Source organism: Leucopleurus acutus (genome assembly GCF_964270905.1).
Source record: "Leucopleurus acutus genome assembly, chromosome: 14".
NCBI lineage: Eukaryota > Metazoa > Chordata > Mammalia > Artiodactyla > Delphinidae > Leucopleurus > Leucopleurus acutus.
Genome location: NC_139156.1, coordinates 29,815,389 through 29,830,864, shown reverse-complemented (window position 1 = coordinate 29,830,864; position 15,476 = coordinate 29,815,389). Strand labels below are relative to the sequence as shown.

At 47.9% G+C, this 15,476-nt stretch overlaps 1 protein-coding gene across 1 annotated transcript in view; it reads right to left on the bottom strand.

The window, feature by feature from the left end:
* The window catches only part of CRTAC1 (cartilage acidic protein 1), a 132,261-nt gene that overhangs the window by 109,865 nt on the left and 6,920 nt on the right, over positions 1-15,476 (bottom strand). Inside the window, exon 2 of the mRNA XM_082854932.1 lies at positions 4,537-4,736. Coding sequence (XP_082711058.1) covers positions 4,537-4,736 — 200 coding nt within the window. The remainder of the gene's footprint in view (positions 1-4,536; positions 4,737-15,476) is intronic.

Genomic DNA, 15,476 nt, shown 5'->3' with positions numbered 1-15,476 from the left:
ACGTCATATTGATATTTTACAAAACAGCTAAGACTGAAAGTTCAAAAATACTTTTCCTATTTTGTTGAAAGTATGTGTGTGTATGTATATGTACTGTATATATTTATATTTACTACATACACCTAAATATTTGTACATGGATACTACATCTATCTACTATGTCTATCTATACACACTATATACATCTATATATACTGCATATATCTATATATGCTGGTAATAAAATGCATAAATGCTGCTTTGGTTTAATCATAGATAAATATCTCATTCTTTATCATTGTTCTTATTACTTATAATGGCAAAAATATCTCCTATATGATTATGATTAATCTGGTAACTGAATACTGTTTGCCTTTAAAATAATTCAATTAATTTTAGTAAATTAAAAAAGTTTTCTGACATAGTTGCAAAATTAAGAAAAAATGAAACGCTGGTTTACAATACGTAGCATCCCTTTAAAAGAAACCCTTCCAAGTGTGAAGAATGCGTTAAGGTTTTTATCAAGTGAATGCTCTTTGTGTAGAAAAACTGATCTAAATCATGATTTAAACTTTAGAACCACTACAATCTTTCCATTTGGGCAAAACTTCTTGGAAACTGACAGGGTAGAGGGGTTATTTCAGACCTCTGGGGATATCCCAGGAAACAAAAATCTCCTCTAAAGGAATTGTGCAAGATTGACACCAACAGGGATTCCTTTCCAGACTGCGTGAGACTGTAGATTGGGCGTTTAGTGCCACTGAGAAAAGGAGAAGCCACCAGGCTCTTTATTTACCCAGGGAACCCGTCTCGAAGATATTCAATGGTCTGTGCCTGCGCCGACGTCACCTGGGGGTGATCAAATCCTCCCCCTCCCCCCGCAAAGAGGAGACTGTACCCAGACCCGCGATCACGCACCTGCCGGTTAACAGATCAGCCCTCCACAGGCAGAGGCACTCGCCCAGCTGTGTCGGAGGATCAGAGCCGGCCCTCTCCCTCCCCCACCCCTGCGGAGCAAAGGGCGGTCATTTTCTGCTCCTCCCAGAGTCAGAAGTGTGCACATGCCTTCCATCACAATTAACTTAAAGACTCTGAAACAACACAAACTCACCCACAACACGCTCAAAATCAATGCCATCAATACCCAGAAGGAGGATACCAAAAAGGCAAAACAAAACAAATCTATTCAGAGAGTAAATACTCAAGGCAACAGGGCTGGAGTCAGACACACTACAAGGTCAACAAATCCAAGACAAGTTCAAGTGCGGGCATTTTATAAACTGAAGAGCTGCCCAATATCCCAGGGGTCAGAAACGCAAAGGCCTTCAGGTGCCAGCTCATGGAAAGGTCTATAAGATAATAGAGGGTGGGCCTGTCAGGAGCTGGACTGCAGGTGCCCCAGGTAAAGGCATTCACATTCAATTTTTAAAAATTTCAATTCCTGCTGTGTGATTCCTAAACAGAGTCTACCATCAAACAGAGTTAATATGGGTGTAGGGTGGATAAAACTGAATGCAAGTCAAAGTCAGATATGTTGCCAAGGAGTCCACAGGGCATGAAAGGCAGGGCAGTGATCCTAGCTGTCATTATTTGAAAGGGTAGTGACCACTTGGTTTAAATCTTCAAAGGTAACAGCAAAACAAAAGTTAAAAGAAATGGCTTACTAAGCTCGAATATCAGGGATTCAGATTAGTCACATAGATTCTTGACATAAGTAACTGAGCTGGATTATGAAAAGATTGCACACATTCCCTTGGAAGGCTCTAAATAAAGGGAGCCTCCAAAAACAATAGGTGTGACCTTATTGGAAGGCAAGGGGTGGACCGAATGACCTGCCAAGGTCCTGATTTAAATATGTCTGTATAGTCAGCCCCTGGTTATCCAGCCCAAAGAAGAAGACAGTGACAAATCATCCTAAGCTGAAGATAATAAAGAGTTATATTTGCCTTTGGAATGTATTTTGGTACTTAAATTAGAACGTGTCTTTCTGATGCTCTGAGAATTCACAATGCGTCAATAACAGCCACAAAGGAGGCCTGACCTGGAGCTGGGAGGCTGCCCAATTTCGCCATCCTGTCCTCTATGTAAATCTTCCTCTTTGCTGGTGGTGAGCAATGTCATCTTTTAGAAGAACACCTGGCAGCCCAAGTTTTCTCAGACAGGGGCTGCCTGGCTCAGCCCTTCGCTGGGAGAAGAGACAAGGGCCTTTCCCTGGTCTCTGGCTGATTCAGAATAAAGACCCAGGATGGTCTGGTTCTTGCTTCTAGAGGATGACTCCAAAGTGCTACAGGCCCCACAGGAAGTGGCAAGCTAGACAAGGTTTAGACATCTACTCTAAACGCCTACGAACGATGGTCTAGCTGCTCTGCCACAGAAGACACAAAAGCAAATTTCTTGAGTTCCTTGGAAGAGAAAGAGAAAAAGCCTTCACTGAAAAGGAAGGTGAAATGCACGCCCAGCACTGGGAAAGCAAGAAGCTGGGTGCTCAGGAGATGCAGTAACAATCCCCTGCCCCTCAAAGGATGGGTGGGATGGAAATCTGAGCTTGCCACCCATCGTCCAATGAAAGGAGAACCTGGTCATTGTTGTGGGGGCCCAGGAGGAGGGAAAGATAGGAAGAAGGGAAGTTGCCTCACTGTTCTCTGTCCTCTGTCAGCTCCCAGTGCCTCCCAGAGGGAGGCTGGTGTCATCTGGTAGGAGGCAGGGCCAACTAGAACATCTCAGAAGTGCATCACCGCCCCTTACCCAGAGACCCTGGCAGAGCGGCACAGGCTCCAGGAAGCAGGATTTGGCCAGGAAGGCTTCTCTTGGACTCAGAGAGTGACTGGACAGTCACAGAACTGAACACAGACAAGCTGCTTGGCTCCGGCCCTGCACAGGTCACCCCCGGCAATAAGGGTCATTACAACCATTCCTATTTCCCCCTTTTCTATCACACTCTGCTCTTTAGTTTTCCTTCCGAAGTAAGGCCCAGACAGTGCTGTCTAATTTAAATGTGGCTGTATAATATTAAAATGCAATAAAATGAAAAATCCAGTTCCTTGGTCACAGTAGCCACATCTCAAGCGCTCAACAGCCACACGTGGCCAGTGGACACCATATTGGATGGAACCAAGATAGAACTTCTACATCATCGTAGAAAGTTCTATTTGTCAGCACACTAATCTAGACTTCCATGAGATCTAGAATCTAGGAACTTCTACTCTTCACGGTGTACAAGAAAAGAATAAATGAAAGAAGAAAGGCACTTACAAAGTATCTTTTCTATACATCATCAGCACTAATCCTCACCACTGCCCTGTATGGTAGGCAGGGGTAGATTTCAACATGCCCATTTTACAGATGAGGAAAGTGGGGGCTGTGTAGTTAAGTAACTTGCACAAGGCTCACAACTATTGGATGACACAGGATTAAAACCAGGTTTTCCAATGCCAAAGTCAGTGGTTTCTACTGTTACATGCAACTGCTACAAACAATGTTACTTGCCATTTACTTTGTTCAGTGCTGCCATAAAAGCTCCAGCCTTCTAGAATGAGGTTGACAGGGCCCTGGAGTGTATTTATTGATTGGCTGGTTTTTGAAGTGATAACTAAACTTTGTACAATGTAGTTTAGCAGCTCTATAGTTAGGGAGCCGTGGGGTTCAAATCCTGACTCATCCATTTACTATTTACTTGATAGAGGGCAAGTCACTCACCATCTCTGAATCCTAATTTCCTTTTCTTGTATATTTACTGCATAGTGTTGTCAGGAGGATTAAATAAGACAGTGCGTGGAAAGGCTTAGCACAGTGCCTGGCACATATCAGTGCTCCATAAATAAGGATTATCAGTGGTGATTGGCAGAATTTACAATGCACTCACGTGCAACAGCGACTGACGCTTCACAATGGGGGGCGTCTTGCTATCTCCATTTCTGCAGATGATACATCTGAATCTTGGTGCATAAGTGGCTGACTCAAGGTCATGCAGCTAGAAAGCTGTAGATCTAAGGCATGAACTCAAGCTATTTGGACTCCAAATCTTTTCTTGATACACAACGTTGCGTCTCAGGAGAGAAGGGACCAGGGGCGCCGAGGCATGGTTTAGAGGAAGATTAACTATCCTTCTTCATCACCAACTTCCCCCCTTCTCTGAAACAGGCAATTCATGTTTCTGTGCAAAGGCAGCTTTGAGCATCCCCTTCTACCATAATTGTCACCCTTAAATCCCTCGTATATAGAGATTCTAGTGTCTCACTGGTGAGGAAGTAACACCTGCAGAACCAAGGAGGCCAAAATATGAACAGAGTGCCTTGAAGCAGGGCATTCAAATCTTCTCCCTGGAAAGCCTGTGGATTAAGCACTTTTCTTCCAACCTACCCTCCATCCCAACTCACTGCTACAGCAAAGAGGCAAGGACACAGCCTACCAGAACCCAGCTGAGTCCGGCCAAGACCCAAGTGCATGAGAATGTGTGTTGTTGCAAGCCCCTGGGCTTTTGGAGCTATTTGTTATCTGGCCCTATTACAGCAAAAGCTGACTAATGTATCTGTCAAACCCAGGGCGGGAGGTACTTACCCTGCCACGACAATCTCAAAGTCCCCGTCGTGGTCCACATCAGTCACCGCCACTCCATAGTTGAGCTGGGTGGGGTTGCTGTCATAGTCAGGGGGCAGGACTGAGTTGGTGACGGCCGTGAACATGGGTTCAGCGCGCAGGGACCCCTCGGTCAGGGGCAGAAACCACAGCAGCAGCAGGAACAGAAACATCTGGAACATCTGAAACCAAAAGTTACAAATGTTAGGTGCAGCAGTACCTTTCTTCCCTGTTCCTGGAGGGCTTGGCAACTCCTAGGCTGCCACTTTTCCGCAAGACCTGTCCCGACTATGCTCTTTAAAACTGCAACCTGTCCCCATCATGTCAGGTCACCCTTATCCTGCTCTGCCTTTTCTTTTTCTACAGCACCTATCACTTTATAACATGCTGGATGACTTCCTCATTCATCATGTTTTGTTATTTAGTGTCTGTCTCCCTCAGCCAGAACATAAGCTCCACCAGGGCAAGGCTCTCTGTTTTGTTCATGTATGCATTCAAAGCCAAGGACAGTGTCTGGCACAAAAGAGGCACTCAGTACATATTTAGGAAGGAAGGAAGGAAGGAAAGGAAGGAAGGGAGGGAGGGAGGGAGGGAGGGAGGAAGGAAGGAAGGAAGGAAGGAAGGAAGGAAGGAAGGAAGGAAGGAAGGAAAGGGAGGGAGGGAGGGAGGGAGGAAGGAAGGAAGGAAGGAAGGAAGGAAGGAAGGAAGGAAGGAAGGAAGGAAGGAAAGGGAGGGAGGGAAGGAAGAAATGGTAGAGTATAAACACATAGGCATCTCCCATCCTCTGGGAGAAAGGCTGGGAGAATGAAGAAAACAATAGATCTCAGACAGTCCAGGGGTGGGTGAGAGCCCCATGAGGGTCCATGTCTAGAACAATAGTAGAGGCAGTAAAGGATTATCCTTCTGTGGGACCTACCCCAGAGGCAGCCTGGAGGGAATCTGTGACTTGGAAGGTTCCCCTGCCAAGGTCCCTCCCTAGGGCAGCTGGCCGTCGCCTCCAGACCAGGAAGCAGTCAGTTATGGAATGTATTCCAGCAGGATCTGGCAAGCGGCACATCCTTCACTTGGAGAAATTAAACCACTGTGTGTGTTTTATTATAAATTAATTATGTATAATCCATTGTATAATTCATTATTGTATCTCTAACATAACTCAGGGTGTTGCCAAACAGCCTGGAGCTGCGAGAGTTGGTGGCAGGCACGCAGGAGACAGATGAGAGTGGCCAAGGAGGTGGAAGAACTCCATCCTTTCCTGACGTGAGCCAGGGAGACACTGAGAACGCTACAGATAGCACCACCCCGAGCTGCTGCCCGCAGGCTTAGAATCAGAACGCTGAGAGTGTTCCAAAGGCTCCCCTGGGACAAGGCCCACAAGGCCTGCACAGGCAGCCCCGCAGGCAAGGCGGTGCCTTCCTGCCTACAGAGGGCGGCACACCTCTTCCTGATGGAACTTTTCCTGCTGGCTTGTCAGTGTGGCTGGCAGCCAAGAGCAAGGCTGAGTGAGGCTGATGTCTTAATGAAGAGAAGACCTGAAGACTGACTCCCCAGATGGAGACAGACATTCCTGCCAGCAAAGGAGCCTGCTCCAGTTCAGGACCCAGACACCAAAAGGAAGGGCCCAGGCACCGTCTACGGAGCCAAACGTGATTCAGAAGCCTTCCTAATGCCTCGCTGGGGAGGCTGGAGAGAGACGCGGGGCAGGGCTCTAACTGCAGGGCAGAAACTAACCTCAGCGAGCCTTCCTGGGAAGAAAGTTCTCGTAGCGCGCTTAGAGGGCACATGCTGGGTGTTGCACTATCAGAATGAGGTCAGTCCCAATTACAGAGATGTCTGAGCACAACAGCAACATCTACTGGGCTGTCTAGTCGCTAAAGGCAAACACATCACTCCGAGAGTTCTGCAACTTGGCAAGAAGTTTGGTTGCATAAAGGAAACTCATAATTGGATTAATGAGCAGCTGGGGTGGGGTGGGGGAATGAGAAGCTAAAGAGTATTTAACAACCAGGTTAGCCATGCTGAAATGTAGCGTGATCTGAAGGTCACAGGACTTTTCAAGGTATGAATTCTATTGTAGGGATGGCAGAGGAGTTTCAACTTGACAGAAAAAACTGACTGGCAGTGGCTTGAAAGAGTACTGTGATCAGCTTACAACATTTGCAATCAATGGGCATGAAGGAAAGACTGGTATTGGGCCTGCATTCTAGAAGCTGTTAAGTTCCTCCCAGGCACTACTACACTTGCAGTTTGGGTCACTGCCACCAGGGAGGCAGGTCCTATTAGGGTAATATAAGCATCTGGTAGAAGTTTTCTAACGAAGGCCACGAGGGGCAAGAACCGTGATCCAGCGTCTTGATTTTTACCTTTGTTTGAAAAGTAGAACTTTTAATTAAAGGAGACATCTGAAAGAAAGAGCTCCTCTGTGCTATCCAGTTCCAGATAAATAACCTAAAGCAAGATTAAACAGGAATAATACACCTGTGGGATGACCTCTGTTTTGCTTGGTGACCTTGAACAAGTCACAGCCTTGCTGGGTCCCAGCTTGATTCTCCAAAATGAGGGTCTGGGAGGAGATCTCTAAAGGTCCTTTCCGGCTCTAAAATTCTATGATGAATTAAAGGATTCCTTTTAGAAGCAGACCTTCGGCAGTTTTTCTTCCCAGCTTCTTCTATAAACTTCAGACCAACCTGTGTGGTTTTCCTTTCTGAGCATATTAAACATATTTTGAGCAAAACAGCTATTCAGCAGAGCTCTGTAGCAGTTCCCTTGCAGGGGCCAAGGCCAGACAGGAACGTGCCATCATTAGTGTGGAACCGGATGCACTAGGCACGAGCAGACCAGTGGACGGCCTCCCCCGGGGGGGCCGGGTGGGCTGAGAGTGGAGCAGGGAGAACAGTTCCTTTATATTTCATTCTTCTGACATGCCAAAGGCTCCCAGGGCTGCTCAGCACCAGCTGAAAGTTAGAGGGTCAGCCGAGGGCCTGCTGGGAAACAGTTGTGGTGGGAAACTTAGGAAAAGGCCTGGTAAACATCCACCCTCTAGCTCAGGGCTCAGAAGAAGGAAATCACTGAAATGCCCCTCTACACTCTGGCTACTCAGTGGTCGCCAGACCAACGGCATCGGCATTAGCGAGGAGTTTGTTAGAAATGCAGGATCTTGGGCCCTACCCCAGACCTAATAAATCAGAATGTGCATGTTAACACGATTTCAGGTGATCTGAATGCACGTTAAAATTTGAGAAACATTGCTCGACCTTAGCTGTACGTTGGAATCACTTGGGGAGCTTTAAGAAATACCGTTGTCTGAAAATGATTTCTTGGATATGACACCAAAAGAACAGGTGACAGAAGAAAAAATAGATTACATGGACTGCATCAAAATTTAAAACTTTTGGGGACCACAGGACACTATCAATAGAGTGAAAAGGCAACCCATGTAATGGGAGAAAATATTTGCAAATCATATATCTGATAAGGGATTAATATCCAAAATATATAAAGAAGTCCTACAACTCAGCAACAACAACAAAACAATCCAATTCAAAATGGGTAAAGGACTTGAATAAACATTTCTCCAAAGAAGATATACAATTGGTCAATAAGTATATGAAAAGATGCTCAACATCACTAATCATTAGGGAAATGCAAATCAAACCCACAGTGAGATAATACTTCACACCCATTAGAATGGCTATAATCAAAAAAACAGGAAATAACAATTGTTAGTGAGGACGTGGAGAAATTGGGACCCTTATGCATTGCTGATGGGACTATAAAATGGTGCAGCTGCTGTGGAAAACTGCTGTGCAGCAGTTCCTCAAAAAATCCAAAAAAACAATTACCATGTGATGCAGCAATTCCATTTCTGGGTATATACCCAAAAGAATTGAAGGAGGGGACTGGAACAGATATCTGTATACCCAAGTTCGTAATTGCATTATTCACAGTGGCCACAAGCAACCCAAGTGTCCATCAATCCATATGTCCAAAGTGTGGCATGTACATACAATGGAATATGATATGCCTTAAAAAGGAAGGAAATTCTGACACATGCTACAACATGGATGAACCTAGAAGACATTATGCTAAGTGAAATAAGCCAGTCATAAAAAACAAACACTGTATGATCCCACTTATACGAGGTACCTGGAATAGTCAAATTCATAGAGGCAGAAAGAAGAGTGGTGGTTACCAGGGGCTGGGGGGACAGGGGAATGGGGAGTTAGTGTTTCATGGTTATGGAGTTTCAGTTTGGGGAGATGAAAAGTTCTGGAGACGGATGGTGGTGATGTTTGCACGACAACGTGAATGCATTTAATATCCCTGAACTATACACTTATAAATGGTCAAAATGGAAGTTTTATGTATATTTTACCATAATAAAAAAATACTCACGCCTGGTCTCATCCCAAGATATTCTCTCACTTGGCATAGGACGCAGCAGGGGCATCAGAATTTTAAAAGCTCCCTACATGATTCTAACATGTTGCAAAATTTGACAATTTATACCAGTGCTCCAGTGCTTCTCAAACTTTAATACGTACATGGATCACCGGGGGGTCTTGTTAAAATGCAGATTCTGATTCAGCTGATCTGCAGGAGAGCCCAAGATTATATATTTTGAACAAGCTCCCATGTGATTCTGACCGTCCTGGTCCATAAACTACATGTTGAATAGCCAGGGTTAAGAAACCATACTATATGCTATAGTGATTCATTCAAGAAACTTCTCCTCTGCCTCTAGATCTAAGGGTCTGAAACCAATCCTAGGGCCATACAATCCTCAGGACTGCAGGCTCGGTTGATCATTAGATACTCAAAGTACTAGCTATCTTCAGCTCAGTCAAAGTACCACAATTGATAGGGACTGACAAAGAGGGATTCTGACTCTAATTTTTGCAAAGAATTGAGAAGAAGGAAAGGGCTGGAACTGGAGTGGGGGGTCAGGTCTAGTAGACAAAAGATAGCTACCATTAATGCCCAGAGCCTAGAGAAGATGGGGTATGGGCGGGAATTTGCAAGCCAAGATAGAGATGCATGCCAATGTGTTCCCCCAAACCATCGTGGTGCCCAGTACTAAGAGGCACTCAATTAACATTTGTTAAATGGATGAAGGAATAAGTCCAAATGATAATGTGAATCAGCAGAAATTGCTTGCAACTTGTCATACAGTTATCTTAAAACTGTTCTTTCGGGCTTCCCTGGTGGCGCAGTGGTTGAGAGTCTGCCTGCCGATGCAGGGGACACGGGTTCGTGCCCCGGTCCGGGAAGATCCCACATGCCACGGAGCAGCTAGGCCCGTGAGCCGTGGCCGCTGAGCCTGCCTGTGCTCTGCAGCAGGAGAGGCCACAACAGTGACAGGCCTGCGTACCGCAAAACAAAAACAAAGCCAAAAAACTGTTCTTTCCCGAAAGCAATGCTTCTTAAACTGTAACGTGCCTACCAATCACCTGAGGGTCTTGGTAAAATGCAGATTCTGATTTGGTAGGTCTGGGGTGGGGCCTGAGATTCTGCATTCTAACAAGCTTTCAGGGGATGCCGAGGCTGCTGGTCCGCAGACTTCACTTGTAGTAGCAAGGCTCTAGACCAGTGATTCTAAACCCTAGCTGTCCAATCGAATCACCTGGGGAGTTTTTAGAGCTATGCTGCTGCCCAGATCCTTCACCCCAGTTTCTGATTTAACTGGTCTGGGGTGGGGGTCGGGTGTATTTTTAGAAGCTCCTCTGATGATGTTAAGGGGCAGCCTGGGCTGAGAACCACTGCCCCAGACTCACAGTCCCCAGCTGGGAGTGTAAGCTACACTCTGATTTGAAGTGAAAAATGTTTCTACTACCGGAATTCATCACCAGCTTGTTGAGGTCTACCAAGAAAATCTATTTAGCCAGAGAGTATCATAGGAAGAGGCGGGATATGGAGTTTGGGGAAGAAAGCAGAGCAGGATGGTACTGCCTGAAGCAGAAGGACAGCAGGTGCTGGAGTGACCTCAAGTTTTACACAGTTGGCTCAGAAACCTGTCACACCACTGGGAACATCTCAATCTTTGGGGAGAATGTGGAGAAAAGCTAAAAATCGAATTTTAAAAAGTATGTTGAACTGAATTTTTTTGTTTCCTTGAATGCTGTGTAACAAGCACCTACTAGCTCTCTACAGGTAGCAGTGGCGTTAAGTAGTAAGTAAGTAGTGTTAAGTGCAATGGGAAGACATCTGGGGCAGTGCGGCCCGGGGGAGGCGAGGATAAATATCAGTGGCAGAGCTTGGCCAGAGGGTGCAGGACCGGAACACCTGGGCTGCTCCTGCAGGGGAAGGGAGAGGAGGGGGCAAAGAGGGCTCTTAACAAGGGCGGGAGGTGGTCGGGCTTGTGTTTCAGGAGGTGGGAAGAATTGCTTTGTAATAATTTCTTAAAAGTATTCTACAAGCTAACAATCCTCAGTGGGATCGAGAGAAAGATAAATAAACAAACCAAAGCCCAGAGTCGGGGACCTGGATTTGGACCTCAACTCCACCAGAAACCAGCAGGTTCTTAATCTTTCGGATCTCCAGTGTCCTCATCGGTAACCTGGGAATCCTATGACATGCCGAGGTTTCCAGGGTTAAGCGAGCTAGTGAACGGCTCTCAGGGGCCAGGCTCGCTGCTTATTTCCGTTCCTTTCACACAGATAGCTGTAAGGCTAGACAGTCTTTAGACACTGGCTGTGGGTCACATGCAGCCAAACTCAGTTTTCTGCGGCCTCGGGACTTTCCTGAATTGGGTCTGAAAACTGGTAACCAAGCAACCTAGATCTCTGATGTAGGGTCAGGCAGCTGTGGCTTCCAGGGCAATTTTTAGGGCAAGCAGTTCTTTAGCAATTATCGCAAGAGCCAAGGACACCGCCCTGAGCTCTCACAAAAGGAAGAGCCCTGAATGCTTCAGATGTTGGGAACCAGCAGGGAGCACAGACCCTTTCTAGAAGCTGTAGGAGGGCAGAGGCTTGAGGAAGAGAGGCAGCCACAGAAGCATTCCGCCCTGCATGGGCTGGGCCACCGGATCTACACAGAGGAGCGCCTGGGACTAAGGCATCGTTGGAGGAGAGCTAGGGGGGCTTACTGACCCACAGTGACACTTCCTGTGGACCTCCAATGAGCCTGGGGCTGTGCTCGGTGCTGGGGTCACAGGGAGAAAGCTAGTCAACATTTGCAGTACAAGGTGAGGGGTGCTGTGGAGGAGGGGCACAAAGGTATTTAAACTAGCCAGGTGGAGGGGGAAAAGAAGAATGTTTTGTGGAGGTAGGATGGTGTAGCTGAGCGGTAAAGGATGCTAAGAAGTTAGCTGGATAAGGAGAGTGAGGAGGAGAAGAGAAGGAAGACAGCAGACTCCTCAAAGGTCTGGCGAACCAGATGCCATCCCAACCTGCCCTCCTAGCACTGCCTATTTAAAGGTCCCACATTGGGTCATGAGTTAGAGGGAGCACTTATTTTTCCCTCCCCAGGTTTCCATCCGGAGGACCTTCCATTGGATGAGAGCGCTGGTTCTCAACCAGGAGTGATTTGCATCCCTTGCCCTCAACAGCTGGCAATGTCTGGAGGCATTTTGGGTTGTCCCACCAGGGAAGTGGGGTGCTACTGGCATCTAGTGGGTAGAGGCCAGGGATGCTGCCAACACATCCTACAATGCAGGGGACAGCCCTCTACAACAAAGAATTATCCAGCCCAAAATGTCAGTAGTGCTGAGACTGAGAACCCCTGGACTAGTGTATCATTCCTGACTCCCCTCCTTTTCCCACTCCCTCCTCCCAAGGGCCGGAGCAGGGACTCACCAGATGGGTCAGTTTGGAAAAACTGGGCACGGAGAGCCTTTTCTGGACCTGTCTCCCTGCAGAGGCCACTCTCTGCCATGCGCTGAGCTTGGCCAGGCAGGCTCAGGCCTGCCCCCACCCACAGGGAGGGCTGCAGTGGGGATGCAGGTACATCAGCTCCGTGAATCCCACTTTGAAGCCTGGCCTTCCAAACAGCTGTATCTGTAATGATGGTAGCGTTTTAATCTCCATCTGTCTGAGCCCTGCCTCTCTCTTCCCCTCCCCTGTCCCTCCCCACCTTTCTTCCCCTTTATTGGTCCTGAATCCGAACAGGGAAGTGGGATGCTGTTCATTGGACCCTTTCAAACCCCAACACTCAACTGGAGATCTGGAGTCATATTTGGTTCTTGCTTCTTCCTTATTCTTCACAACTGCTGGATCACCGAGTCAATCCACTTCATGAATCTCTCTCGAAGCTGCCCACTCTTTCTATCCCCACTGCTGGGGATTTGCCCCCTTCATCCTTCAACTGAACAGCAGTAATATTTGTTCACTCCTCCCCCTTTCTTCTCATCTCTCCCTACTTCCACATCAGAGCTCCCTTTCTAAATCTCGGAGCTGATCACGTCACTCTTCAACCTAATTCATGGGACCCTGTACACAAGGCAAACGGAGATTTGTTTTTAATTGCAATTTCATATAACAAGTACTATATGAGGAATGGGAAGTAATAACAACACTTACCTACCACCGACTATGTGCCAGGCACTACTCCAACCCTTTACATGGATGATCTCACTTAATCCTCATAGTAACCTTGTGAGGTAGGTACCACTTTTGTCCCCATTTTACAGATGAGGAAATGAAGGCACAGAGAGGTTAAGTAACTTGCTCAAGGTCACACAACTGGTACGTGGTAGAGCCAGGATTTGTGTCTAAGCCATTTGGCTCCAGAAATGGTGCCCTTGGACACTACACTAAACAGTGTCTTTCACTACACCAGACTTGTCTTAAAGGAAGTAAGATGGGAGCACAATGGAAGGAGCAAGCATCTCTGCCTGGGGGTGCTGGGGAAGGCCTACGAGGCAGCGATGAACTGGCCAGAGGGACAAGGTGGAGAAAGCATTCCAGGCTGAGGAGCCAGCACGTGCATGGCGGCTGAGCAGGGTCATGCAGCCCCAGGAGGCTCGGGGTGGCTGGGCCAGGACGGATGGCGGGTCGGGGCGTGGCTAGGAGGTTAGAAGAGGCTGCGGAGGCCTGGCACAACACAAGCCAGAAGGGTGAGGGATGACTTGGCTGGAGGGACGTGTTGGAGAGAACAGTGCAGCAGCGGGGTGTGGAGGAGGCCGTGGGAGCGTGGGCCTGGAAACAGAGAGGCCAGCTAGGAGGCAAATACTGTGGCCCAAATGGAGAGAAAGCTGCCATTCAGTCATTCACTCGGTCATTCATTCGCTAGTCTTAGGCACCTCTGTCAGGCCCTGTCTGGGCATCGGGAAAACAGCTGAGAACAAAATGAAGTCTTTGCTCCCGTGGAGCGTATATTCTAATGCCTCAGTCATCGGCGTTTCTCCACACCGTCCCCCGTCTCCGTCTTCCGCATTGCCAGCCTGGAAGACAAACACCAGACCTTCTGTACCTCCCCAGCCCCCCGGGGCCACCATGTCCTATGCATCTTCCCCAGCACCGTGAAAGTATAAGCCTTCCTCTTCCTTCCCGCTACCTGGAGAGAACTCCAGATGCTGCCTGCGGCTGCACTTATAGAAAAGGGGCTTGGTCCTGCTCCAGAACAAGGCAAACGAAAACGCAGGGGACCCAGGCTGGGAGATGCCACAGAGACCCGCAGGCTAGTGAAATGGTGTTTCTGAAAGTGAGAGGACAAATGGAGTCTCCCAGCCTCACGCACACGGCAGCGCAGGTCCGTAATGAGTATTATCAACTGCTCGGACTTCCGGGTCTGTACAATGGGAAATGAAATGAGATAACGCATGCCCAGTGCCTGGCAAAGTCCATACGTGGTAGGTAATGGCGACGACAGTGATGCTATTACTACTGCATAAATGTTTTTCGAATGAACGAATGCATCTCAGGAGACGGAGTCCAGGCCCACCAGGTGCTCCCTGTCGGGGAGTAGCTGCCGAGTGTCGAATGGAACCCACGGGACTGTCAGACGTTGAGGCATAGGCTGGCTTCTGTGACTAATTCGTCTAGGGACCCTGGTGGAGTTCTTTGACATTTTAAACACTGCTTTCCAAATGCAAAACCCCTCGGTTTATAGTCACATACACATCCATTTTCAAGCATTTTGCAGATGCTAAGGGCCAGGTTAGAAATGATGTCTGAGGCATGGCTTCTGACCTCAAGGAGCTGACAGTCCTCTAGGGGGGACACATGATACAGGCATAGGCATTCAGAGTAGCAACAGGTACAAAGTGCAGACGTAGCCTGTAGGAGGGAGGGATTAAGTATCGAGGTGTGTAGGGGGTGGGAAGGGCAGGCAGGAAAGGCCCCCTGGAGACAGGGAATCTGGATTCCAATGGGAGCTACATTCCAGGTGGATTTGACTCAGCTCGGTGCAGGTGGCAATGCCTTTGGAATGCAGTGTCTGGGGTGCAGAGTGGAGGGTGCAGGAGAAGGCGGAGACAGTCTTGCGTGGAGGCAGCAGCGGGGGCCTGTAGAACCCGCCTGGCGCATCTGGGAAGGAGCCTGGAGTCACCCGGTGAGGGAGGTCTGAAGTCGGGTAGAGATCCGATTAGATTTGGGGCAACAGTGTGCAGAACGGCTAGACTGGCTGGTTTCCAAAAAGTGAGTGAGAGTATCACAGAGGGGACCTGGACGTCCCGGAGCTGTGGGTAGTTGACGGTGTGGTACTGGATGACCTCCAAAGTTCTCTTCCGAGCCTAAGTGTCTACGGGTCAGGTTTTTTTCCTAAATCATTTAAAATGCATTAGCGGACCTTGCTATTTAAAAGCGTTCTCCTGGGAATCTTTCCGTGAAGCAATGATTCACTCTCCAGTCTGTCTTTGGTGGAAATCCAAATGATCATCTCTTCTATCAGCTTACAGCTACCAAGATAGACCTGCACGGAGCTTCCTTGTAGCAGCCTGGTGGAGGATGGGGGCAGTGGGCACCCGCAAGAAGTGAAGGGGAGGAGAA